At 45.4% G+C, this 14,776-nt stretch overlaps 1 protein-coding gene across 3 annotated transcripts in view; it reads right to left on the bottom strand.

The window, feature by feature from the left end:
* Positions 1-5,383: 5,383 nt before the first annotated feature.
* Positions 5,384-14,776, bottom strand: part of PAK1 (p21 (RAC1) activated kinase 1) — a 128,583-nt gene continuing 119,190 nt past the window's right edge. For all 3 annotated transcript variants that reach the window (XM_006131928.5, XM_006131927.4, XM_006131926.4), the window contains one exon: positions 5,384-13,070. In XM_006131928.5, coding sequence (XP_006131990.1) covers positions 12,984-13,070 — 87 coding nt within the window. In that variant the 3' untranslated portion in view covers positions 5,384-12,983. The remainder of the gene's footprint in view (positions 13,071-14,776) is intronic.

Genomic DNA, 14,776 nt, shown 5'->3' with positions numbered 1-14,776 from the left:
TGCCCCAGGTAGGTGTTCCTGCCTCATGGGTGCAGAGTACCCCCCCATTTTTCCCCCACCAGTGAGTGTTTGAACCCCAGAGCATCCATGGAGTTGGCACCTATGCCCCCACCGACAAGAGGCCGGGATTAAGGCTGGGGAGCAAGGAGTATTATAAATGATTTCAAGAAAGTAAACCCAGCTTCTGGCACTTTGCCCTTCTCTTGCACCCTCCCTCAGCAGATCTTTGCACAAGTCTCAAACATGCACTGATCTAGCCTCACAACACACCTGCTGAAGCAGGTAATTACTATTTTTTACAGATGAGCAGAAAACGAGGCAACAGGGATTAACGGTCACATGACATGCTCAGCACTCACTTGTGCCAGCTCCCAGTGAGAGCAGCTGGGTGCTGAGAACTACAGAAAGATGTATCTCTTCCTTTGGCTGCCTACACAGGAGTGACATGATTTGGAAAAGGTCTCCCTATGTGAAATCTGAAGAACTTCCTGGCAGAACTAGGATTAAAGTCTCAATCTTCTGGCTCCCAGGTTGTGTCCTTACTGAAAGATTTTGTCTTTCCATGCAAAATGTCCATGGGATACATTTGGACACTCTTTGTTATGGTCTATCAAAAAATCTGCCCTAGACGATCCAATAATTAAAAAGAAAACAGTAAACACATTCAGCTGCTATTTTAGTTCTGATAAAATAACGTGCCTAGTTTATAAAGAGCACTGACTAGCAACTTAAAGGGGACTGATTTTCAAAGAGTGAGTTAGGGGTGTGGAACAGCTTTCATATGAGATGTTGATAAGACTAGAACTTTTCAGCTCAGAAAAGAGACAACTAAGGGGGGATATGATAGAAACCTATAAAATCATGACTGGTGTGGACATAGTAAATAAAGCATTAATTTACTCCTCATAACACGAGAATTAGGAGGTCACTAAGTGAAAAGAATAGGCAGCCCATCCATCAATGGCTATTAGCCAGTGTGGGCAGGAATGGTGTTTCCAGCCTCTGTTTGCCAGCAGCTAGGAATGGGTAACCAGATGGATCACCTGATGATTCCCTATTTTGTTCATTCTCTCAGCACCTGGCATTGGTCACCGTCAGAAGTAGGGACGTTAAAATGCAGTTAATTGACTATTCAAGTAGTTGATGGAATTTCCATCAACTACTCGACTAGTCGATAGGCACTTCCCCATTCCTCCTTTGAAAGGTACAAAAGCTCAAGAGGGGGCCCTTGTACATTTCAAAGGAGACATGCAGAACTCCACATTTCAAAGGTACCAGCAGGGGCTCTTGTGCATTTCAAAGCCATGGAGCCCGGGGTCAGTGGGGGAGTCTGAGTCCCCCACTGACCCCGGGCTCCATGCTGTGCTGCATGCTGTGTGGAGCCCGGGGTCAACTGGGGACTCCCCAGCTGATCCCAGTTCTGTGTAGCATTTCAGTGGAATGCAGGATTCCCCAGCTGACCCAAGATTCTGGGGAAATGCCGAGAGGAGCCTAGGATCAGCTGGGGAGTCCCCAGCTAACCCCAGGCTCCTCAGCTTTCACTTTGAAATGTGCAGAGGCAGCATTTCAAAGGGGCAGCCACCTCACAGCTGATCCCCAGCTCAGCTGTGCAGCGCTGCCCCTTTAAAACTCTGCCTTGGGGTTTCAAAGCAGCAGCACCACACAGCTGTTCCCTGACTCAGCTGTGTGGTGCTGCTGCTTTGAAGTACCCCTCCCCACTATTTGTTGCCTCTATCTCAGAGGCAGCGGGAGGGGGGGAGGGGGAGAAATTGACTAGTCATCAGAATATCAGATATGCAAATGCTTATTGGATAGTCGACTAGTCTTTAACATCCCTAGTCGGAAGCCAGGACACTGGGGTAGATGGATCTTTGGTCTGACTCAGTGTGTGTTTTCAGCTCAGTCTGAAAAATCATGCTCCTTTATAAACATCTCATGCTAGATCCTGACAGTCATCAGCAGCCAGGAGTCACTTGCCTGAGTCACTGCCCCTTAAAAAAAAAAAAAAAAATCACAGTACGTCTGAAACTCTTGCCTCGACGTTCGAGTGTTTAACTGCTGGTGGAAGCTATTTGAGCTTCTGAAAAGACTGGGCATCAGTAATAGGTCAGCGAACCAGAGACTGTTGTGAACATTCATACCTTTGCGTCACAGGTCCCTGGGCTACCATTTCCTTCCAGTGCATTAGCTGAAATGATCAAGCACCACCAGCACGTTATCACAATTCCAGTGGAGTCAGGTATTGTTTACTGAGCATTTCCTTCCCCCTCCCCCGCTGTGCAGGCTTTCAGCCACAGAGAACTCAAAGTGCAAAACACTTGCGGCTCTTCTATGAAAAAGGGAGTTTCATTTGGCTTAGGCCCATGTTTTCAGCCGAGGATGCAAGCAGGCCTTGTGTTTTTAATCTATACTACCTCCTGCTGCGCTGTCTCTTCTGGGAGCACACTTAGGCTGGTGTGTGCTTGGAGGGGAGGCAATGAAGGAAGTGGGTTTATGTGAGAGGTTTATGGGGGCTTGGAGCTTTGGTTTCACAGGATCAGGATTTGTGTCTCTTTCACAGATAGAGTAACCCCTGCTATTCCCCCCCCCCCCACCCCCCACCCCAGCACACACATTAATGGAAGAATTTGACAGGAACCCAGTGGGGTATCCTTGCAGCTTTCTCGCTTCTCACCCACTTGTACTTTCACCCCATTAATATCACAGTCAGCGCTATCTGCTTGTACAGTAGCTCACAGAGCAGGGCCCTGACCTCTTTGGCCTCTTACCACTACCCCAATATAAATGTTAAATATGTTCCAGATACCAATGCCCTATGCACCTCTCCCATAAGTTTGCACTGCCCCTAGCACCACTGGGACCTGATCCTGGGGGTTACTGTAATAAAAATAATGCAGGACAAGCCATGCCAGAAACCCACAGGCTCCAGGCAATTGCAGGGGACACAGCGCAGCGCACTCTGTAACTCAGGGTACGTCTAGACTACAGGGTTTTGTCAACAGAAGTTTTGTTGACAGATACTGTCGACAAAGCTTCTGTTGACAAAGAGCGTCTAGACTACATCTAGTTCTGTCGACAAAGCAAGCCGCTTTGCCGACATAACAGTGTGGACGCAAAGGACAGTGTAGATGCAATAATGCCTTCTGTCAACAGAACTCTGTCAACAAAAGGTATTATTCCTCGTAGAATGAGGTTTACATACGTCGACAAATCTGCTGAGTTTTGTCGACGTTATGTCGACATAACTCAAAGGCAGTGTGGACGCAGGTATAGTTTTGTCGAAAAAAGTCCACTTTTGTCGACAAAACCCTGTAGTCTAGACACACCCTCATAGTCCTCTGGCTTGTAAGGCTTCTAGCATTCAGGAAAAGGGATGTTAGGAGGATCCACTCACACTGATTCAGATGACAAGGTGGAAAACAGCAATGGCCACACCCTCAAGACACAATCTTGTCTATGGACAGGGTGTTAGCAATGTGGCCATGAAATGTGGATAATGGGGGGCAGAAAAGCTGGTTTTCACTTTTGGCCATTTTTGCTGGTGGACAGCACTTTCGTCTTCCCAGTGTAGACATAGCCCAAGACTTGCATTTGGATGTTTTACTTCTAATATGGTAGGTGCGCACACGCACACCTACCCACCTCTGCATGGGGTATAACACATACGTCCTTCAGAGGGGTGTTAAAAGGCTTGATTAGCAAAGCCATTTGCAGGTTAAAGTGCCAGTGATGGTGCTGAGAGAATTTACACAGCCATCTATTAACAGGATTAAGCTGAAGCCATAAATCAGTAGTCCCCAACGTGGTGCCTGCGGGCGCCATGGCACCCGCCAGGCCATTTCTGTGCGCCCACCGAGTGATCCGGGCCGGCCCTAGCCCCGCCCCTAGGCACGTGGGCGGTGCTGGACCCTGGGTGCACGGCATATGGGCGTCCCCGCCCCTGGGCACACAGCACAGGAACGGCGCTGGCCCCGGCAGTGTGGTGCATGGATGGTGCCGGCACCAGCGTGTGCGCGGCCCCGCCCCCGGGCACCGGTCAGCCCCAAAAGGTTGGGGACTACTGCCTTAAATCCTTCTGTAGGTCCCTCTGTGCATGCTTTGTACTGAGTGTTAGTGCCATAGTTCTGTTTCACCTCAGTCCAACCCGGCTTCAGCTGCCCAGATCCCATGTTTTGAGCACTACCTTGCTAGTAAGGGCATCGCTGCGAGGGCTTCTCTTTCTCACCTTCCAGAGTCCAGCCTGTGCAATCCCGTGAGGCATTTCATTTGGTTCATTTAACCTCGGGAGGATGAAGCATTCACACACACCATCGTGAGACATGTGACATGCATTACACAAACTGGATTGCTTTGGTTAGGCTGGGCTGTGGCTTGCTTCCCTTTTACGAGCAACTGCTTTCCTAATCCACTGTACGAGTATTTGATCACATTTTTGTCAGCACTGATTATCTGTGCAGCCCAAGCACCTGCAGGCCCCATACAATCAGGGGCCAGTCCCCACCTTAAAGAGCTTAAAAGAAAAAAGACAAGCACAGAGGAGGGGCAACAGAAGTGTTTGACACACACGTATGGGGAAATGAGGCACAGAGAGGAGAGAAAGTGACTTGCCCAGAGCCCCGCAGTCTGTAACAGAGCTGGGACCTGCTTGCTCCCATATTTCCCCAGTTCCCAGGCCTGCTGATGGGGTGGGAAAAGAGGGCAGTTTCCCTACGGCCTAGCAATTCAAAGGGTTCTGGGGCTCCCAGCTGCCCTAGGCCCATTAAATCCCTGGGCTCTTTAAATCGCCACTGGAGCACCGCAACACCCGCTCTGTGCAGCTCTGAGGGCTGGCCTCAGGAGTGCAGAACCACCCCTCCACCTTGCCCACGGACGCTGTTAACTCCCCTGCCAGTCACAGTCCTCAATCACATGGTGTCTCCATATTAGATACTGGCATTTAGGTTCATGACCAACACATTAATTATATTTTCTCCAAATGTTTTCAACTAGGTAGGTGCAATCCTGGGAATACCAGGCCAGTGAGCCTTACTTCAGTAGTAGGTAAATTAGTTGAAATCAGTGGTACTCAACCTTTTCTCCACTGTGGGCCCCATATGCAGCTTTCTGTATGTTACATGGACCACATCCGCACAATATATATACAAACTACCTGTGTAGCCTTGTGTCACATGGGCCACAGCTGTGTACTGATTGGGCCGCAAGTGGCCCACAGGCCATGGGTTGAGAATGACTGGTTTAAATTCCAAGAGTTACAAAAACACCTAGACAAACATGATAGGAACAAAAACGAGTGTGACACGCTTAGGAAAAGAATCACACCTCTCTCATTGGATGACTGACTTCAAAGAGTTCCAACCAAACAGTATACAAACGAGAACCAGTGAACAATGTATTTGGATTTTATTTTAAAGAAGCAATTTTTTAAAAATGAGTGAGCTGTTAGGTCAAGAAGAAAACAAGCAAGGCATTGAAAGAGGGTTAATTTAGCTGATATGAAGAGATGGAAGAGAGGCTGCACGGCTGACCTTAAAATGGCTTCAAGCCATCATATTTCCAGAGAGCATATGGAGACCGGAAGTTTCTTAGCAAACTGAGATTATGGTCAGAAAACAGCAGATGACAACTGACAGACTTGAAATCTTTGTTGAATATGAAGACATATAGCAAGACGGATGTGGTCACAAATCCAAAATAGAGGACCAAGGTGGACACAAACCAGACACCTATTGAAAGGCAATTGAGAAAGTTTCTCTTATTGTCCAGTGAGTCCCTCACCAGCTTTGCTTACACAATCTCATGCAAAAAATAAACAAACCTGGACTCTGTCTTCAATTTCCAGTCTCAACATTGCCAATCTCTCGCACTGAATTTTCCAGTTGTCCTTTCAGCCGGATTACAGCATTTTTCCAAACCTCCCAGATTTGCTCAGATCCTTCCAGCATGGGCCTGAACTTGGATGTTTGGCGTTTTTCCTCTTCAAGCTGCTGTCTGCAAGTAGCGTGCTTTGCAGTTGTTTTAAACACTTCTGGATTTCGGACAATGTAATCATGATATAGAGAAATCTGGAGACATTCTCTCTATTTCATCAGTCAGCTGGTCAGTGGCTCTTCCCTAGTTCCCGTTTTGGAATTCCAAATGTTTAATCCTTACTTCTGCTAATCCCAGAATCTCAACATTCTCCACCTCTTTGCTGATCTTCCACCACTGTTCTGCAACACACTGTCTAGGCTTGCAAATGTCTCTTCAGGGCTTTCATTCATTTGTATTATTAGCTCCTGCTTTTCAATATCAAGGTTGGCAGCTGTTTGTCTAAGATTATGTATACGATTCTGAACACTTTCAGTAGTCAGGTTCCAAATCAGGGAATTATCCCTGGGCTTGGTCTGATGGGCTCTGACACAGTGGTTGTGGGCTTTGTGGAAATGAAACACAAGAATCCATGCCAGAAAACAATGTTAGCCAGGTCAGTTGTAAGCCTGACTTCACCATTACTGAATTTTAGGAGATTCCTGCTCAAATATGCCATGACACAAGATTTATGAGTTAACTTAGCTCACTTGCTTTGCTATGAAACATTTTATTTCATATAGTAAGTTTAAAGTGGAGCATTTTTCTGGGATCTTTGTCCAGACCTGCTTTATGTCAACAAGAAACAGGCAACACATTCTTTAAAACTTGCATCTAACCTACTCTCAAGTCACAAAAATCAGTCTGTCCTCACGCAGCATCGTAAATGCCTTGTAAACATGGGCTATTTCTATCCGCTGCTATAATTGTTGGAGAGATCCATGTATTATCATAGCTATTGTGTTCTTGGCCAAGATTTACAAAACAACTTCTGATTTCAAGTGCCTCGGTTTTGGGTTGTCCAACGTTTTCAGAGCTTTTTTGAAAACCAGGTCTCAAGTTAGACACCTCAAAAACTGAGGCAGCCCAGATCACTCGTCCCTTTGTAAAAACTTGGCTGTAAAGGGTTTTCTCCAAATCTTTTCTTAAAATTGGCTCTAGTCATCCCAAGATCTGTTAGAAAGGCAAATAAATAAGCAGAAGTGTCTCCATGGAAACCTGGGTCTCCTCAAGGATTCCCACCATCTTTGTTTAAAGGTATATTCCAGACTGCAAGGGACATAAATAACTTCTCAAAGAGAGGCAGGGACAAATAATAGAACAGATGTATGTTCTGAAACAATACAGATATGTCCCTTTAATTAAGACATTCCAAGAGTAAAACTGCTATCAAAGCCAAACAATGAGCTGCTATTCACTCATTCCCATTCCCCCCATTCCGCCCCCCCAGCCTTCTCCTGGAAAGGCTCACTAAGGATTTACATGCACCTATCTCCCCCTCCTCCCACTTGGGTACAAAATCCTAGAAACTCTCATTAAAATAAACTATTTCTATAAACATTGAGGAGTTAAGTGAATAAGACATTTCAACTACAATAGTTAAACACAGGAAGCATATAATACAAGTTCCCATCTGCCTCTGTTTTAGGGAGCAGTATAAACCTTTGGGTTTTCTAATCTGCATGGGCCTGGTACAAAACCAGCTACGGTCAATGGGAGTCTATCACTTCCAGCTGATTTTGGATCTGGCCTTGATTGATTCTTTTTAAACTTTTGTGTGTTGCTGATTTGCAAGGGGTGAGCATTCCTTATTATTCCTTGACATACCTGACATGACACACCTTGAAGTGGGCTGATTTTTCAGAGGGTGGGTAGCAGGCAGAAAAGAACCAATTAAGTTATCTTCTAAGCAGCTAACATAAAGGAGCCATTCAAATATACAAATTAATAATCTAATAGTATACATGTAAATAGGGAACTAGTTAAAAGGGCCATAACTGAGGAATCTGGCTCACTAAATTCAAACAAGGAAGGGGATTATTAACAAGACAATATGGCATTTACCTTGAAAAGACAATAGTATCTAAAAAACCAAAGAAGTTACAATCAAATCATTGCTGATTTACCTTCATCGGAAAAAGCTTTTCCAGTATTTTTAAACATTGGTGGAATAAAAAATGTTCTCAGTGTGAACTAAAAAAGTTTTAACTTTTTGAAGTTCTGAGAACATCACTTCCAAAAGTGATGGCTATTAAATCTGATATTTATTACCCTATTACAGTAGAACCTCAGAGTTACGAGCAGACCCCATCAACCACACACCTTGTTTGGAATCTGAATTCTACAACTGGGTAGCGGGGGAAGGAAGCAAATTCAGTATAGTGCACTGTGTTAAATGTAGACTACTAAAAAAAGGAAAGTTTAAAAAAATTTGACAAGGTAAGGAACCTGTTTCTCTGCATATTTCATTTAAGATGGTTCAAAGCAGCATTTTTTTTCCTGCAAAGGTTCAAAGCTGTATTAAATCAATCAACTGTCAATTTTTGAACGAACCATCATGTTTTATTCAGCATTACGAATATCTCTTAAGTTTTTTCTGTTATAGACTAACTCGGCTACCCCTGGAAGCTTTTGAATATTTCACAGTTATGAACTGTCCCTTGGCATTAGCTAATCATATATGTATGAACTGAAGCAGCACTGAGACCAGGATATGGAAGGTGATGACTGAATGGCAAAGGCAGCATGTTGATACACGAATCCACTGCTAAAACGTAAGGCAGACAGAAGAATTTTAAATCCCGTGAGAACTCAAACAGAAGAATTCACCTGACTTCCCTGAGGCAGTTGACTTGAAATCAGGCCCAAACAGAGCGCCAATGTATTCTGCACCCTGCCTTTCAGGGTCAATAGATCAGGGCAATGAAGCCATACTGTTAGAACTTTGTTCATTAGAAGATGTCAGCTCCGATGTCACAATCTTGCCATTTCTCAATGGGCCTCACGATGCTTTTGGCAAATCTCTCTCACAAAGCTATGTAGAAAACTAAGCCGTGATGGGATCCGAAGCAAAGCACCGCCATGGATTAGAAATCAGCTGACGGACAGAAGGCAAAAAGTAAGAATAAACAGTCCCTTTAAACAGTAGCCCTCCTAGGTGACTGATAGCCTGAAGCATGATTTAACATGGTTATTTATAAATAAGCAAGCCTTGGGCAGGGGACGTTGTGCTGATATCCTGGTACCAGCACCCATGTTCAATTATAGTGACAGTCAGTCTGGATAGAGTCTGTTCATGTGAAATGCTAAAGAACGCCTCAACCCTGGGATTCCATTGTGAGCTGATGGGAGCACTGATATGGATCAGGTTCTAATCCAGGAGCAGGCAATAACACAGCAGTGGTTCACCAGAGTTAGCCCCTGGTGGGCCGCTGCCGCTATGTTTCCCTGCACAGCTGCAGGTATTAGCAACTGCAGCTCCCATTGGCTGTGGATTGCCATTCCCAGCCAATGGGAACGGTAGGAAGCAGCATGGACTGGGCCACCACTTCCCACAGCTCCCATTGTCCAGAAATGGTGATCCATGGCCAATGGGAGCTGCAACTGCCTATACCTGTGGCCAATTTCAGAAGTGGTGGGGGCCTTCCAGGAGCTAACCCTGACAGATCAGATCCAGCCCATGGACCAGAATTTGCCAATCCCAGTTCTAATCCCTGTTGTTCACAAGGGCTTTGTGCTAGAGATGTCATGTAGCCACCATTAATCAATGTAATTCTATAAAAATCAATGGAGCTACCTCGATCAATGGAGCTACCTCATGAACTGGGCTTGTTTAGTTTGGAAAAAAGAAGATTAAGGGGGGACATGATAGCGGTTTTCAAATATCTAAAAGGGTGTCACAAGGAGGAAGGAGAAAATTTGTTCCTCTTGGTTTCTGAGGACAGGACAAGGAGTAATGGGCTTAAAGTGCAGCAGGGGAGGTTTAGATTGGACATTAGGAAAAAATTCCTAACTGTCAGGGTGGTCAAATATTGGAATAAATTGCCAAGGGAGGTGGTGGAATCTTCCTCTCTGGAGATATTTAAGAACAGGTTAGATAGACATCTGTCAGGGTGGTGTAGACGGAGCTTGGTCCTGCCTTGAGGGCAGGGGGCTGGACTCGATGACCTCTCGAGGTCCCTTCCAGTCCTATTATTCTATGATATCCACTATGGCCTGTCCGCCATTTCCCATTACGTGGCCCAATAAGACAGTGTGAGGGAAAATAAAAACAAACTCCTCCTTTATCAGACAATTACTCCAGGGCAATGCCACTTCCCTTCAAACTCTGTCCAAATTCCCCCGGGTAGGGGTTGGGGTCCGTCTGACCACCGAACCACCCTTCCCCCTAGGGTTAGGGGGTTCTACTATCATCCCATTTTGTCCTAGGTGTTCAGCTAGAAATCCAGGGCCTGTTAGACACATGTGCAGGGGAATCCTTAAATCACAGAAAGGCAAACAAATGGGATTTTCAATGGGAAAATAGTGACTCAGGCCATCCTAGTAGTTGAAACTCTTAACTTGTGTTGATCTGAAAGCAGCTTAATCCAGATTAATTTGAGCCAAGATCTTAACTACAGATTTTGGTCAGCATAGATAAAATCAGACAAGGGCATGTCAAGTGTGATTTGTGACCAATTTAGCTGTGCTGGCAACAGCCTCTAGTGTCAACAGTCATACCAGCAAAGGAACATCCTGCATTTTCATCTGCCCATGAATTTATATAAGATATTGAAAGGCAGAAGTGCTCTGCACAAGGAGATATATGTATGTGACTGAAAGGCACAAACCAATTTCTAAAAAGAAATCATAGTTCACTTAGAAAGTTATAGATAAAATGGACAGGCAAGACCTATTACGGCAGTGATTCTTGAACTTTTCTGTTGGTGACTCCTTTCATACCGCAAGCCTCTGAGTGTGGCCCTCATCTTATAAATTAAAAATGGTATTTTTGTATTAAACACTATTATAAATGCTGGAGGAAAAGCAGGGTTTTGGGGATGGAGGCAAACAGCTTACAGCCCCCATGTAATAACCATGAGACTGCTGGATGGGTCATGACCCCCAGTTTGAGAACCCCTGTATTAGACCATCCTGTCCATCTCCCACATATGATATGTCCAGCAAATATTATGATGAAACATAATAACTTCTTATGGAAAAAGGGAAGAAGCAGAGACCAAAATGGAAGATGAAGAAAAATCCATCCATACCCAAGAAGAAAGGTACAGTTACAGGTTTCACCCTGGAGCTGGACTGAGTTGATGTGGACTATTACTACTTCGCTGATGGCTCCTTCGTAATTTAAGCCCTCATACACTGATTTAGTTTACACCATATGGAGCCAGAAATGGGGGTCATGGCAAGAAAAGCAACACAAGAGTCAGAGAAAGCAACTCCCACCTGACTTACACACCTTCTTACACTATTTTCTGGTTCCTCGCTATGGAAATTACAGCACCTTAAGACTCTATACCATGTTAGTAATTGGATATAAGCAGGTCTAGGAAACTCTGAGTGTAAAATAATTGAGTTTGCATGTACCACTTTAGCCATCACCTCTGGACATCCAGTGGCACACACAGAATAGCATGAACAGTTGTCCAAGTTGAGACTCAGGTGAATCGTCCAAGTGTCCCCTTCCTCGTTCTCCTAGGTTCAGATACACAGCAATTTTATTGAAATCAACATACATCTGGTTTTTTCAGAGAGGTCGTGGAAGTCAGAGAATCTGTGACTTCCTGCACCTTCTGTAACTTCAGTCCATGGCATCCAGCTGCCACAGGGGACCCTTGTACTTGTTTAGCCACTGCAGGTGATATAAGGATCCCACAGCAGAGCTCTCCATTTTGTCATAGATATTTTTAGTAAAAGTCATAGAGGGGTCACAGGCTTCCATGCATTCTTTACTGCCCCCGCCAGTCCATGACTTTTACTAAAATACCCATAACAAAAATCTTAGCCTTGGGTATAACCCAGTGTTTAGGGGACAGATTTGTCAATTCAGATGCAGTTCCAAGTTTCCTGATACTTTAAAAATTAGGGCAACCAGAGGAATAATTAACCCTCTTAATCCTTCAGATAAGTTAAATGATAAACAAAGCAGATTACTTAGCTGCCCCCCTCCACACACACCCTCCTACCTACCATATCCAACAGCATCTGAGAAAATACAAGTTTTTCCTTGAACTTGGCATAAGGAATAGTCATTTCTCAAACACCACTGTGTGGTAACTGTGGACAAATGGTGAAACTGTAATGGTGACCACTGCATCAGTGTTTTACAATATATAGCAGTGATTTCTTTAACCTAAACTGTGCCTCACAAATGAAATAGTTTTAAAAACAGGCCTGCCACCACCTTCTATGATTTACTTTCTAACGCAACAGAAAGATTATTTTTGGAAGTGATCTAATAATTAGCAGAATTGAAAACTGAAGTTACAGATCCAAGATAAAAACAGAAAGCGGGTTATTTAATCAGAGGCTGATTCACAAGACATAGCACAAAGGTCGGCCATGAATTAAATCCTCCGATGATTGCAGAAAGTTCATTCAGAATACTTCAGCTCCCTGTCAAAGTGTCCGGCAGCACTGGGAAGTGGTTGGATGACACACAATCCTGCATCCCCTTTCCATTATTAAAGCTATTCCGATTTCTGCTAGCTGCTCCATTATTCAGGTAATCGAAGCATGCAGGAGTTTCAGTAGTGTAACCACCGAGCCGGACAGAGGCAGGGAAAGTCCAGCCAGTGAGAGATTTATTAAGATAAACATGGTCTAAGGCTCCATATTACGTTAAAAAATAAACACATTAAGAGATATGAAATCACACTGGCTTTGCTACATCAGGCTCAGAGGTTCTTACAAAGACCTTGTCAACCATACAAAATAGTCTTCTCCCACCAAGAGGGTGAGAAGGCCGTTCACGATTTTAGATCAGCAATGCCTCCTTTAACATTCAACAAATACTACTTCTGAAGCTCACTCTCAGGGGATCAAAGGCTCGGGGCACCCCTATGGAGCAGGAGGGCAGGTGTTGAGTCTCTGAAATGAACATTGAAAAGACTTGGCACGATAATGATGAAGATTCCAGATTAGTGGTTGTTCTTCGTTGCCTCTTTAGCTGCAACAATCAGAGGAGTCAGACTAGAAAGGGGCTTTGCAATTTTCAGGAACTGGTGCTATGAGAGAAGGAGAAAACTAAGTTATTGATGATACCTTTGAAGTCACGTCTCACCACAGAAGGAAATGTTTACACCAAAACCATGCAGAGCTCAAATGATTTGCAGTTCTGTTACAGGCTCAAACTCAAACCAGGTTAAACAAAAAGATTTGTTAAAGCCATAAACTTTTCAAGCAAGCCTGGGCTGAGTTCCAGCTATGCACCAAAGTCAGGCTAAATTCTCAGCTTTATGGGCTTATGACACGACTAGTTGAAACTCAGGAAATTCTTTCTGGATTCTGAGTTAATCCACAAATATAAAGTAAAAGTTAGAGGATCTTAGTCCTGAGTGGAGCTCCACCACCAGTTACTGAGCTGGATGCAGGAGTTCCTGAGTGATTTTACGCGGCCCGTATTATGCAAGAGGTCAGACTCAATTATCATAATAGTACCTAGAGGCCCATCAGTCTATTAATCTCTGCAAAACGGAACTGGACTTTGGCACAGCTCTAGCCAAACTGAAAATCAAAGTAATTTACTAGCTCTCCAGGCATCCATGTTAGCATTTGCAGGACCTTCTACTTCCCACCACACCACACAGATATTGTTCAGCATCTGTCACACTCTATGTGGTGCCACAAAGCACTTTACGGAGAGTCCCTCCTGAGCTAAAGAGGGTGGGTTTTGTGGTAAACATCAAAAACTGGCAATCTCTGCAGCAGGGAAAATAAGGGATAACAAATTAAGATTCTAATGCCCCAATTCTACCACAGAGCAATCAAAGGAGGAGACCATAAGACAGATTTAAAGTGGATATCAAGTGAGGGAAGTCAGGTGCAGCCCAGCCACTGAGCACTGGAGGGCCATGACCATCCCATCAATTACACATGCACATCTCCCTCTGGACTTCTGAGGGAGTGGGACACACGCTAATTGAATTCAGTCCTGAAATTGGAAATTCGGGTAGGTTGGTGAGAGGCCAATATTGTTCTGCCCCCTCGAGTGAGAAAGTGTTTTGGCTACAACATGCATGCTCCTGAAAGAGTGACAGCAGGGATTTAGGACGAGCATGAGGGAATGGCACCAGATACAGTAAAACTCCATTGGTCCGGCATCCAATGCTCCGGCACTCCTGATGGTCCAGAACCATCAGGAACTCGGAAGTGCTCTGGCTGCCAGACAATTGGAGCTGCTCTGTGCCCGGCTTCCCTGATTCAACTGCTGCTGAAACTGACCAGCAGCTGAATCAGGGAAGCCGGGGGCAGAGCAGCTGGAGTGCTGCCGGGTGGGTCCCGCAGTGCTGCCCCTCGGGGCTGCGGGACCAACTCAGCAGCACCTCAGCTGCTCCACCCCAGGCATCCCCAAGTCAGCCGCTGCTGAAACTGATCAGCGGCTGACTCCAGGAAGCCCAGGGCAGAGCTGCTCTGCCCCAGGTTTCCTGGAATCAGCCGCTGGTCAGTTTCAGTAATGGCTGAATCCGGATGCCTGGGGCAGAGCAGCTGGGGTGCTGCCAGGTTGGTCCCGCAGCGCCCCAGCTGCTCTGTCCCAAGTGTCCCTAAGAGCAGCTAGGGTGCTGCTGGGTTGGTCCCATAGCGCTGCTCCTCGGCGCTGCGGGACCAACCCGGCAGCACCCCAGCTGATCTGTCCCAGGCATCCTCAAGAGCAGCTGGGGTGTTGCCGGGTTGGTCTCGCAGTGCCAAAGGGCGGCGCTACCAGACCAACCTG

This window comes from Pelodiscus sinensis, chromosome 1, assembly GCF_052426305.1.
Source record: "Pelodiscus sinensis isolate ZL-2025 chromosome 1, ASM5242630v1, whole genome shotgun sequence".
Lineage (NCBI taxonomy): Eukaryota > Metazoa > Chordata > Testudines > Trionychidae > Pelodiscus > Pelodiscus sinensis.
Note: the sequence above shows the minus strand (reverse complement) of the source record. Positions and strands in the feature narration are given on the sequence as shown.